This window comes from Mastacembelus armatus, chromosome 1 (assembly GCF_900324485.2).
Source record: "Mastacembelus armatus chromosome 1, fMasArm1.2, whole genome shotgun sequence".
In the NCBI taxonomy this organism is placed as follows: Eukaryota; Metazoa; Chordata; class Actinopteri; order Synbranchiformes; family Mastacembelidae; genus Mastacembelus; species Mastacembelus armatus.
In genome coordinates this window covers 2,916,321-2,929,456 of record NC_046633.1, presented here as the reverse complement: position 1 = coordinate 2,929,456, position 13,136 = coordinate 2,916,321, and the positions used below count along the sequence as shown (strand labels likewise).

The window sequence follows — 13,136 nt, the reverse complement described above, 5'->3', positions numbered from 1 at the left end:
AAAATCTCAAAAATAAATCTTTATAAATCTCAGTGCATCTTAAACTGAAGTACTATTTTAAATGCTAATGAGAAGTTCAAACATTGTGAGGTTCACAATCAAAAGCTAAACACTTTGAGCCATCAGTTGGAAATTAGATCAGGTGCTCTGGAAAAAGTACAAACACAGATCATATCTGCTGCTATGGGGCAGCAAATGTACTAAACAGCCATAAAACAAAAGTTTGCTTCAGTGATATCATTATTACAACAATAAAACTTTAGTGTTCTTAACGTTTCACTGTCTAAAACTCAGGATTTTCTACCATATTTTCAGCTACTTTCTTGCAGTTCCTCAAATTTTAAATTAAGTGTTTTTCGGAAAACAAAAGCAGCTTCATGTGCTGCACAACCTCCAGCTGATTTTAGGTTTGATGATTTTAATGGACTTGTAGTGTTTTCCTTATGTCTCAGGTTAAAGTAGAGAAGCAGCTGAAGCACTAAGAGTGAGTACAGCATGGTATGCAACACTGCTTGAAAACCTCTAAGAACGTTTTGAGAATCAATATCATGATTTACAGGTGAATGGTTCGTAAGCTCCATTAGATGCAAATGAAGCAGCATTTCAGGGGATGATGAAACAGAAACCACACTTGATAAAATGCACAGATAACATGAAATTATGTTTTATCCTCTTATGTCTGATTTACAGCAGTAAATTGCATCCCTGTTCACACTTTCACACCTTCATAAATATAACACAACTGCACACATCAAGAGGAGCTAATTCACATTGTGAAAATCCATTAAAATGATTCACCAAAGTATCGATTACTTATTAAAATTAAAAGTGAAGAAGTACAGCAAAACGTATTTCACCAAAAAGGTTTTCCAAAACGTATAGCTACTGTACTTCAATAAATACATCACCTTTTTGATACTAAAGGATTGCAAAGAGGAAGGAAGACGTTTTTGCTTTTAGTTTCAGGGCTGCAAGCTGTTAACTACTCAAATGTTAACCAACAGTCCATTCTATCCCCTCCAGCCCTCACACTCAGAAAAAGTCGACTGCTGTTTAGTTTCACCAATTATTTACATTTTTTAGAATCAGCATCTTACAAACAAAAGGACTACAACAGCAATGATTTTGGCTGAAGCTGCATACGTGTTTATGAGTTTCATCCTGTACATCTCAGGTAGGAATGACTGTTTATGCTTTATTATATTCTTTATTACATAAAGATGATTAACCATAAATACGAGGATATCATAACAATAAAAAATGTCACCAATTTACTGACATACAGTATATTATTATATATCTGTCCAGATAATTGCTAATAAAATCTTCTGTTAAAGGGGCTCAGGGCAAACAAAAAAGTGTTTGTTCCTTAAAAGGTTTATCGCTGGATCTGCCATGTTCAGCTGAACATCCCACTTCAAACTTCAAATGGTACACTGTGCAATACAGTGGATCTAAGGTTGTGCAGAATGAGCTCTCTGCAGATGGAAGTCATGTGAAGTACAACATATCTGAAAAGAGTAACTTCACTTTAACAATCAATGATCTGAGAGACAATGATACAAAGTATTACTGCTGCAGCAACAATAGAGACAACCCACTAAAATGCTGGCAACATGCAACCAAGCTCCAAGTCACAGGTACAGTGGCTGTCACTTATTTTTTACTTTAGGAATTAAAGAATTGAAAGAGTGTCTGTTATTTATATTCACCATCATCTCAGACCTGCAGGTAAAGGTGATTCCCACCACAGAGGGACACACACTAACACTGATGTGTAGCACCAGCTGTCGTCTGCCTGAAAACCCTGCAGCCTACACCTGGTACAAGAACAGAAGGCTTATCTATAGTGACTGGTCTCCCTGGTACCAAGAGCTGGTCAGCAGCGAGGAAGGAACCACATACTCCTGTGCTATCAAAGGCTACAAGGATCTCAGAGCCCCTGAAGTCTCACTGGGTGAGTAGCCACATTACAAAATCCTTAGCTTATATGTTAATGTTATGTAAGAACTATATGTAAAACATTCAGGAATTGAAAATATTTTGACATACTATAATGTTTCACTAAAAGTATGGAAACATGAATCATTTTATCAGTCAGGAACTGGTGCCTTAAAATATCCAACTTATGAAATACAGTAAGTAAGTTTACTGGTAGATGGTTCTTCTTGTCCAGACTCTGTCACACCAGCCTGTTTCAGTGTGACCTACGCTAAAGGCAGAATGTGTTCTTCCAAGACCAAATCTGAGGATGAGCCGTGCACCATCACATACCCCAGAGGTTAAAAGTCTCTAATCCAACACAAACACATCTCTCAACTTTATACATCTACACTCTTTTATTTATAGATGAGTCAATGTCTAATTGTAGTTTTGCCATCTTTTTTAACGGACCATGGGAGTTTACATTTAACAAATACTGACAATGATTTTAATAATTATCTCCTAACAGAAGTACATATTCAACGGATTCCTGCCGCGACATATGTCACACTGAAGTGTATCACCAGCTGTCCTCTGACTGACCCTAAAATTATATATGGGTGGTACTTGAACAGACAATTCTACAGATCTAAGCAACAAATGACAGTTTCCTACTCTGTCTCTAAAGACAGCTTCTCCTGTGGTGTAAATGACAATGTGCACTCTCATGAAGTCTGTGAGTATGAACCAGCTCAGGATTGAGTCAGTTATTATGGTTAAGAAACACACACATTAAACACCATAGTTCATAGGATTTGTAACATTTGTCAGCACTTAAAAGTCTGAAAAGATGAACATAAAAGTGCATTAGCATCTTTATCATCTGCTGCTGTTTGATAATCAGCTTCTAAAACATTCACCATCATACCTGCTGTTGACACACGATGGGCAGCACAGCCATGTAATGCACAGTCATGAAGCCCAACATTCATAACACACCACTAACAGCAGCATGAGGGAGGTTTCAATAAAGTCCATGCTCACACTGCCCTGACTGGTCTAACCAAGCATTGTAAGTAAAAACCCGTGTTGGTGCACTGTAGATGTGTATGTTATTCAAAAGCATTATATTGTAGTAATGAAAGCAATTCATCAGTGTAAATATCCTTTGTTAATTATGTGAAATAACAGATCTTTGATCAATATTTCAGGCCCAGAGGGTTTGGACTGTTGGAGTGTGAATTACGTCAGCAGGAGAATCTGTGCTCTGGAAGATTCTTCAGTGAACATTTTAAGTAAATACTCTCATCCTTACAATGAGCTGCCAAGGTCTAAAATATGGTACCAGATAAAGCTCAGTGATAAGGTGAAAACTGAAGAAGTGGTTAAAAAAAGTGTCCGTGTGGAATATCACGTGGACAACAAGCACAACAAGCACAACCTGAGAATCAATAACCTGACGAAAAATGACTCGGGAGAATACACATTCAAACTCTACAAAACTGTGGGAGGATGGAAACAGCCTGATGTGTCTGGTGTCATTTTGATTGTCACAGGTAAATCACTAAATTACCAACTTAACAGTGTACAAGTATAATAGATGTTACTACTATGTTGTGTTTACAGTAGGGTTTGTGTGTGTGTGTGTGTAGATGTTTATGTCTAATGGTTGAGCTGTTTGTGCAACTTTGCTCCTTATTTTTCTCCTACACACCATAGTTCAACTAAGTTCCCCTGTTGCCTGAAAAATGCAAACCTGCCACTTTCCTTTTACGTTTCTCAGTTTAAAGAGTCAGTTCTTTATTTGACATGAAGCTGCAGCTGAATTCAGGGTTGCTCCTAGTGACTGTTCAAATTGTAAGTTGGGACTGAATTCAATACAAACCTTCTTCATGGTTAGTGCGGCTTTGAACATTAAGAAAAGACTTTTTTAATAAATAATTTTTAATTTAACAAGTATTACAGACAGAACATGAGTGCTACAGTAAGCATGATAAATAAGTCTGAAATATACATTATATCTTGCTTAGACTCAATGATCGATGTAACTCTTTCAGGTCTGAGAGTGAAGATAACTCCATCTGCAATGGTGACGGAGGGCCAGACAGTCACACTGACCTGCAGTACCAGCTGTCCTCTGACTGACAACACTAACTACATCTGGTACTTGAACAGACGACCTGTGACCCTGCCACTGAGCCAAAACAAACACCTGGTTCTGGACCCAGTCAGCAGTCAGCATGCAGGAAACTACTCCTGTGCTGTTAAAACCCATCAAACCTTAATCTCTTCTGAAAAGACTCTCACTGTCCAAGTTCAAACAAGGAACAGGACACCAGCAGCAGCTGCAGGAGTTTTTGCTCTTCTTGTCGTTATCATTATCTGTTTGTGGTTTAGGTGAGCAACTGTCCTCTGAAAGTAGTGACATTCAATATCTCTTCTGAAATCACTTATTCATGTTTTTATTAATTTCACTCGTCAGAAGAAAGAAGGACTCTAGTCAGCCTCCCAGAACTGACACATCAAACATCATTGAGCAGGTAAAATTACAACTAAAAAATATCCATCTTCCATAACCTAATTCACTTTAGACAGAATCCATCTCTATCTACTTCCAATTTGTAGTTACTTTATATTGCTCTGCACATGGTAGAAGTAAAACCTTTAAGTGTAACACCTTCTAAAATAAAATTATTTTCCTTGTCTCTTCATCAGCTAAGCCCTGGTCCTGTGAATGACGACATCTCAGCTCAAACAACCGGGCAGGGTGAGCTCCTCTACAGCACAGTTCACTTCTTCAAGAACCACACACATCCTCTCTCCTCCACCATCAGACCACATCAGCCCAGAGAAGTGGAGCAAGTCGAATACGCTGTTGTCAACTTCAGACACAACATGATCCCTGAGAGAGCGCCTGTTGTCTCAGGATTCAGACCCCACTCCTGACCTCATCACAAGAGGTTCTTGGTGTAAACGTGCCTGTATTTATACCTGACCATTTCAGTACACGACTTTTGGTATGATACAGGTGTGTAGAATCTTTAACAATACTTTTCTAACATTGCTGCGTGATGATCGGGTACGTTTAATATAACACATCAAGCTTGCTAATTCACTGGAAATGGAACCAGGCGAAGGTGACTGCATCACTGTCACAGGAAGGAAATGAGCATAACATTAGTACAAACACTGATTCCTTCATCATTTAAACAGCTTTCCCCTGATATTTTCCTGATCAGGCCAAAGCAACAACAATGAATCAACCATACTCAGTTGTTGAGAATACAGATTTTAAGCACATGTTGAAGATGATTTAGCCAGAAAGTCAAAGCAGAGTGATATATTTTATGCTTCGTTTGAACTTTCATTAAAAAAAAAAAAAGTATAAATTGTTTGTGTATAAAAGTTATAAGTAAGAATAAGCAATGACAAGCAGTTTTATGTCTTGTATTTTTTCCCTTACCCAAACTAAAAATAACCTGAACCCTGACTTCAAAACTGAGGTATTTACCAAACTATGATTTTTTTGTATCACTACGCCAAGGAGAGATGTTTCAGCATTATGTAGTAGTACGGGCTGTCCAATACGAAAAAAAATCTTATCACAATACTTTTTTCATATCAGTCGATATCAATATATATCACGATATAAAGCAAAGAACTATTTCAGTCAAACTTAAAGGTTTAACTCCTAAGTGACATGTATATAAGGTTCATTTTGATTTAAATACTATTTATGTTCTTCTAAAAAGTGAACATGGCAAACAGTACATTATACAACTGTATATCAATTAAATAAAATAGTTTCATAAATTAAAATCTTTATTCTGAACCATCAAAAGCCTTAAGTGTTACAGAAGAACACAATAAATTTCACCAACTTCAAATAATTAAAACTAAATCTTATCTTTTATATCTCGAACCTACAACTAAAATATTAAACCTTTCACGTTTTACAGGAGAACACCAGCTAAATTCTTTGGTCACTTCCAGATAAACTAGGTCTGCTGTTGTGCAAGTGTCACTCTTAGCTAACCCCCCAACACTTGTTTGGGTCTGGGACTGTAAAGTCTTCCCCTAGAGCACATGAAATGCAAGACATTGCTATAAGTGGTAAGAAGGTTAGTGGTATTAGCTGTTTTTAACATTTGTATATTCCTGTCAAATACACGTCTATGTTTTGCAGTGCATGCTACTCTGCATTATGTCGACTTTAAATACCTACTAAAGTCCTCAGACACTTGCTCTCAACAACAACGTCGTCAACATTTTCTGTTCTGTTCACCTTCTCTTTAATCAGGCTCCCACTCCTGATGTACTGGCTTACACAGCGACCACAGCCCAAACTTTAGCATGTGAGCTACTGCCAGCTGCTCCTCCACCCTTTGTGCATCATCCTGACATGCTCTAACTCTCGTCCAGCCACGATTGGTTCAGAGAGACACTATTTTCATTAACATTGGCTGTTCATACTTTCTCTCAAAACGTGGATGGAATGAGTTGCTAGAGCAAAGTTATATCACAGGTAACTGTAAACGTGCTCAACTTGCTGCTCAGTCTTACAATTCTTACATTTGTCCATATCGAATGAAAAATGGCCAAGTCTTATCATGGAGATAAACCTTAATCTTATGCAAGATAAAGTTCGATATCTGGCACAGCTCTAGTAATAGTAATATGAGTTGAGTCTTGAACACACATATCTTTCCCCCCCCCCACACAAAAACAGTGGGACACACTACTGAACACATAATCCACAAGGGTGTTGAAAAATGGAGTCAAATCCCACTTAGGTAAAAATGACTATTTCTTCTTATACTCTAAAATTAACTGTAAACTATTGCAAATGTTTCACTGAAAGGACTTAAAACCAGATTTATAGGAAGTAGAAAATATGTTTAAATTAAACTTCATCATCATTACCTGTTATCATCAGCTCTTCAAATGAAATGAAACTGTCAAAATGTCTGATAATAGATTCTTCAGTTTAAGAGATTCATGAAAAAGAAAACATCTGTGCCCGACAAGGTTCAGTTCTGGATCAACCTATGACACACTATTACCATGTACTGTCTGCTAATTAGTAAAATACTCAATCTCATTTCTGTCCATGCAGATTCGGTCACAGTTGTAACTGCTGCATAAACTTTCTGTGAAACTAACTTTGCTCACAGTATCATGTTCCGCAGTGTATTCAAAGATCACAGACATTTGCAGTTTGGTTTGTACAAAAGATATTTTAAACCACAGGCCGCTTCACAACTCTCCGCTCTTATTCTGGCAACTTTGACACCTTAGTAGAAAAATTATGATGCAGTTTATACCTGCTGCATGTCACACAAAGAGCAAATATAATATAAAAACAACATCAGTAACTGTAATAAAACACAAAGCAACAAAAACATACACAGCCTACACTTTTCACTACAGGTCTCTTTTCACAAAGATTAACAATGAAGAAGGAAGTGGTTTATTGGTGACAGATCTGCTGCGTCTGCCAGTCGCCCTCACACTAACCAACAGTTTACTCAGTCTCCAGCCTTTCCTCTGTAAGGACACTGCTGTTGACTTTCTCTTCATTTATATGCCTGAAGTTTTATGACATTTCATGAACACAGCAGTTTTTAAGGCCTTTAAATATCATACAGTCAAATTTCTGGTTAGAAGCTGAAGACTACAAGAGCCATGTTGTTGGCACAAGCTGGATGTGTTTTTATGGGTTTTATCCTGTATATCTCAGGTATGAAGTACTGTTTATTTCTTCTTTTACAGTAATTAACAAATAACTGAAAATTAATGAAAGTTTTTTTTCCAGATGAGATGAAAATGTAAACAACACGGCTAACAACATGTTACTATTTTTATAAGCTCTCCAGATGTCTTACAGTGTGACTTGTTACAGTATCATAGTATTATAATAACTGCTTAGTATAAGGAATAATGATATTGTTAAAAGTCCAAATCTGTCCAGATAATTACTAATAAAATCTTCTGTTAAAGGGGCTCAGGGCAAACAAACAAGTGTTTGTTCTTTAAAAGGCTCATCAGTGGATCTGCCATGTTCAGCTGAACATCCCACTTCAAACTTCAAATGGTACACTGTGCATTACAGTGGATCTAAGCATGTTCAGAATGAGCTCTCTGCAGATGGAAATCATATGAAGTACAACATATCTGAAAAGAGTAACTTCACTTTAACAATCAATGATCTGAGAGACAATGATACAAAGAATTACTGCTGCAGCAACAATAGAGACAACCCACTAAAATGCTGGGAACATGCAACCAACCTCCAAGTCACAGGTACAGTGGCTGTCACTTATTTTTTACTTTAGAAATTAAAGAATTGAAAGAGTGTCTGTTATTTATATTCACCATCATCTCAGACCTGCAGGTAAAGGTGATTCCCACCATAGAGGGACACACACTAACACTGATGTGTAGCACCAGCTGTCGTCTGACTGAAAACACTGCAGCCTACACCTGGTACAAGAACAGAGAGTTTATCTATAGTGACTGGTCTCCCTGGTACCAAGAGCTGGTCAGCAGTGAGGAAGCAGCCACATACTCCTGTGCTATCAAAGGCTACGAGGATCTCAGAGCCCCTGAAGTCTCAGTGGGTGAGTGACAATGTGCTGCATATCATGATATTTGTGGCTTAACATGAATCATTTTATCATTCAGGAACTGGTGCCTTGAAATATCCAACTTATGAAATACAGTAAGTAAGTTTACTGGTAGATGGTTCTTTTTGTCCAGACTCTGTCACACCAGCCTGTTTCAGTGTGACCTACGCTAAAGGCAGAATGTGTTCTTCCAAGCAGATGTCTGTTGATCAGCCCTGCTCCATCACATATCCCAGAGGTTAAGTTTCCACTGACATTTACACACCTCCCACTGTCAAACCTCTAATTCCTTTAGCACCATATTTTTACATCCAATATACATTTATAATATTTGTAATATTATTTAGATTTAAGATTAACACATTTCTACACATTCTGGTTTTTTCACATCACCATGTTTTGAGAACATTTGATTCACTTCTGTGATCAGTGTGTTGATGTATATCGTGTCCCAACAGTAGTACATGTTCAAAGGACTCCTGCAGAACAGGACCATGTCAGACTGACCTGTAACACCAGCTGTCCTCTGACAGACCCTGAATCTCTCAGATGGGACAAGAACAGTCCGTTACACAATCAGAATATGAAACCAATTTTAGTTCAGAGAACTTCTGCTGACACATTTTCTTGTGCTGTAGAAGGTAACACGGATCTGCGCTCTGCTCAAGTCTGTGAGTACAAAGAAAGTTTTCTAAATAATTATCAACCAGGACATTTGTTTGCAATGCAAGATGGTAAAACATATAGCTCTACATTTAAACTGACAATTTGGCTGTTTGAGATAGAGTCTGATGAAATATTTACAGTATTTATAAACCATCTGAAGTAGTGGAAGTACTGAAAACAACATATACTTAAATGGATGTAGAATAAAGCTGAAATCTTCTACCACATAGTTTTTAGTTTAAATGTTACTAAACAAATGTATTAGCTAAACTTAAACAAATGTTAATCTTTCATCTATATTTCAGGTGTTGAGGGCAGGAACTGCTGGAGCATCAATTATGTCAGCAGGAGAATCTGTGCTCTGTTACGCTCTTCAGTAAACATTTCAAGTGAATACTCACATCCTGACTACGACAATCAGCCAAAGTCTGGAGTCTGGTACAAAGTAAAGGTTGGTGCTAAGCAGAAAAATGAAGAACTGCCTGTGACTGCAGGTCATGTGACATTTCATGACAAGATGAAGAATCACACCATCCTCACATTACAAAACCTAAAGAAGAGAGACACAGCTGAATACAGATTCAGGATCTTATCAGACAACACAGAACAGAAACAACCTGATCTTCCTGGAGTTACTCTGATTGTCACAGGTAATTATGATTTGGTGCTCGGCCTTCATGTAGGAGTCAGTAGTCAGAACACTTTAGTCTTTAACACCTGTACAAGTGGACCAAACACAGCTTCATGCTACATGTGGTAACACTGACAACTAATATAATCTTCATGCAGTTGTTTATGTGTGTGTGTGTGTGTGTGTGTGTGTGTGTTACTGTTGTCATATGTTGTGTTTAGTGAGGGAATGATGGAGACCACAAACAGGGAGACACTGTTTCATCCCCACAAAAGTGTTAGGGAGGATGTTGGAATAAATGGTTGGAATTACAAAACAAGACTTGAACACCCAACTTACACCTACTATGTACAATCAAGATTGGTTTCAATTTAAGGTATAATTTATCACATGGGTGGCAGATCACAAAAAATCCCTTTAAAACTATCATATAGAATGTTTTGGAAAAGACTGGCAAAACATGCTGTCATTTAATTTTATACATTTTGTCAATATATGAGAACTGGCTATGAAATGTCTCCTTTACATTTACTTGTACATTACAAATATAACCATCTTCCAGGCCTGACAGTGAAGGTAACTCCATCTGCAGGGGTGACAGAAGGCCAGACAGTCACACTAACCTGCAGTACCAGCTGTCCTCTGACTGACAACACTTACTACATTTGGTACTTGAACAGACGACCTGTGACCCTGCAACTGAGCCAAAACAAACACCTGGTTCTGGACCCAGTCAGCAGTCAGCATGCAGGAAACTACTCCTGTGCTGTTAAAACTCACAACATCACCTCCAGTGAAAAGGTGCTCACTGTTCAAAGTAAATCAGAAAATTGGGCAAAAGCAGTTGCAGGAGTAGTCGTTGTCCTTCTGGTTTTAATTTGTATCACTGTCTTCCTGTGGATTAGGTGAGCAACCTGTCTGTTTGCAGTGACGAGAAGTCAAATCCAAAATTATCAGACATTTTTAATATCAATTGATTTTACTTAACAGGAGAAAGAGGACTTCCAGTCAGTCTCCGAGAACTAAAACAGCAGATAAGGTGGAGCAGGTAAAGAGTAGGATGAAACAATTCTGCTATATAAGCAAACATCCACATTTTCTATCTTGTATACAAAGACAGTAAATATCTGCTATTACACTTACTTTATATTTCTTAACTTTGAAGGATCAGTCAATACTTTAAATCCAATGTAATGTAAAATAGTTTTTGTCTTGTCTCGTTATCAGCTAAACCATGGTCCCCTGTATGAGGAAGTCTCAGCTCAATCAGCAGACCACAGTGATCTCCATTATACCAAAATTCACTTCGTTCAGGACCACAACGATGCTCTCTACTCCACCGTCCAGCCACACCAGCCCCAAGAACAAGACTACGAACCGTATGCTGTTGTGAACATTAGACCCAAAATAACACCTGACTGTGCATCTCTGACAATTACAACCGATTCAGGTTCTACATGAGAGACACACTGTAAGATTTATATACTGTAGTATATTACAGGTTGGGCTATATGAAGTATCAAACCCAAAAGGTCCAGATGTCTGATCTGTTTTTCATGAAATGTTTACACATGGCAAACAGTTACAGATTGCCTGCTCCTATTTGGAATAGAGTTAACAGCTAAGGAAACACACATGCCTCTGTGATGTAAAAAAAACTTGAATATGGTTATATTCATTACCTCTGTGATGCATTCACATTTTAGCTTATGAGTTATTTATGAGTCTTTATGTGTCCTTTATGAGTATGGTTCAGGTTATGAGTTTATCCACATCCACATCAAGAATGAACAGCAAACTGCTATAAGCTTAAAATACAAAAATCCATAAAAGTTACAACAAAAAGACTATCCAGCAAGACAGCAGCATAACATATAATCCTATATGGACTTTATATAGCTACTCCTTTATACTGAGTTTTTGGTCCATCATGATTGTATTTTAGACTGTTAGTGAAATCATAACGATATTTCAATGTCGTTAGCTAGCTTTAGCGTTAACCTATGTGCTGTTTCTAATTATAAATACTTTGTTGTGTTAGAGTTCAACATGTAGTAAAGAATCAAGGTATTACAGAGATAACGTACCGTACTGCGTGAAAATACTCTGTACAAGTTTTCATGTCTCCTATCTGCATTTCTTATGCATTTCGATAGCAAACATAAGTGTTAGCTACAGGCTAATGTACTAGATCAATCAACAGCTTTGGAAAGCTAACGTTAAACTACTCGTTGTTGCCTGGCAACCAATGTAGTTCATAGTTGGTCTGTGAAGTCTTGCTAGCAACCTACAGGCTAATGCTAGCAAGTTGAGGTATCAGTTAAAATTAAATTGAAGAACCTGAATTATAATTTTATGCTTATGCGCTTGGCCGGACACGTCTTATACAGAAACCTAACGCACAAGAAAGTAAGAAAATTCTCACCCAACATAAGATGATTTGTCCGTGTTCATGACCCCCTGGCGGTAACGTAATCCGTATTAGCTAACGTTAGCTAATACTCGTCGTTTCTGCCCATTCTTCTTTTGTTTAACGTATTTTTAGAGCACCTTTGTGCAAACCGATATAACCTCACAACAGTGACCTCAGTTTTTATCACAGGAGAGCTTTAAACTTTACTTGTAATTTTGGTCTTCTTAAATGGAGGCTAGCTAGCTAGCTAGCTACCTTCTTTCAGGGGCCTAGAGGTAACGGGCCCCAGCTTCTGATTGGCTGAACACACCTGATCCAGGTAATCAGCGGTGGGTAGGGGAAAGATACCTGAAAAACAAGCAGGACAGTAAGTGAGTGCTCCAGAACCAAGGTTGGAGACCCCTCATAACTCTATCTCCTTCTTTAGTAGTTAAGGTAGACCATTAATCTGAAAATTTACAAATGTAATGCAAAACTTAATTTCTGACTGATCTATATAAATTCTAGGTGTCATCTGTGTAAAAACGGTAATATAGGCCTGTTTAATCTCCCTTATACAAGCACAGGTTCAATATACAAAACTTGATACTAGTTCCTGTCTAGTCTTCCCCTCACACATCTGTAGTGTTTTGAGATGGTGGGAAGCATCTCTTCAATAAAGTCAATTTATCTCAGACTGAATTTTTCATGGTGATTCATTATTAAAATATAGAGAGGTATTCAAGTCCACATGTGTAAGGAATTGCTGCTACAACAGAAAGACAAGTCAATGATAAGTCTTCAGTTAGTATTAATTTATTTTATTAAATACACTTCATTGCTTAATCACAGTACAAAACATATAGGAAATACTGTGTTGTCTCCAGATTATATTGTG

At 37.6% G+C, this 13,136-nt stretch overlaps 2 protein-coding genes across 6 annotated transcripts; both read left to right on the top strand.

Moving 5' to 3' along the window:
• Positions 1-991: 991 nt before the first annotated feature.
• LOC113128679 (pregnancy-specific beta-1-glycoprotein 4-like) lies at positions 992-5,618 on the top strand. 2 transcript variants are annotated; one of them, XM_026304175.1, is made up of 9 exons: positions 992-1,174; positions 1,377-1,640; positions 1,724-1,957; positions 2,177-2,281; positions 2,453-2,659; positions 3,135-3,479; positions 3,981-4,320; positions 4,406-4,463; positions 4,639-5,618. In XM_026304175.1, exons 1-9 carry the CDS (start codon positions 1,120-1,122, stop codon positions 4,867-4,869), a joined length of 1,839 nt encoding a protein of 612 aa, XP_026159960.1. In that variant the 5' UTR covers positions 992-1,119; the 3' UTR covers positions 4,870-5,618. The 2 variants fall into 2 exon arrangements, with proteins under 2 accessions (XP_026159960.1, XP_026159959.1); XM_026304174.1 differs by having other exon boundaries at positions 1,338-1,640.
• Positions 5,616-12,935, top strand: LOC113128677 (uncharacterized). Of its 4 annotated transcripts, none has more exons than XM_026304171.1 (9): positions 5,617-7,663; positions 7,924-8,226; positions 8,310-8,543; positions 8,683-8,787; positions 9,011-9,220; positions 9,521-9,865; positions 10,409-10,751; positions 10,837-10,894; positions 11,074-12,935. In XM_026304171.1, exons 1-9 carry the CDS (start codon positions 7,609-7,611, stop codon positions 11,305-11,307), a joined length of 1,887 nt encoding a protein of 628 aa, XP_026159956.1. In that variant the 5' UTR covers positions 5,617-7,608; the 3' UTR covers positions 11,308-12,935. The 4 variants fall into 4 exon arrangements, with proteins under 4 accessions (XP_026159958.1, XP_026159956.1, XP_026159957.1 ...); XM_026304172.1 differs by having other exon boundaries at positions 9,008-9,220; positions 10,409-10,647; positions 11,074-11,163; XM_026304170.1 differs by having other exon boundaries at positions 5,618-7,663; positions 9,008-9,220.
• Positions 12,936-13,136: the final 201 nt, after the last annotated feature.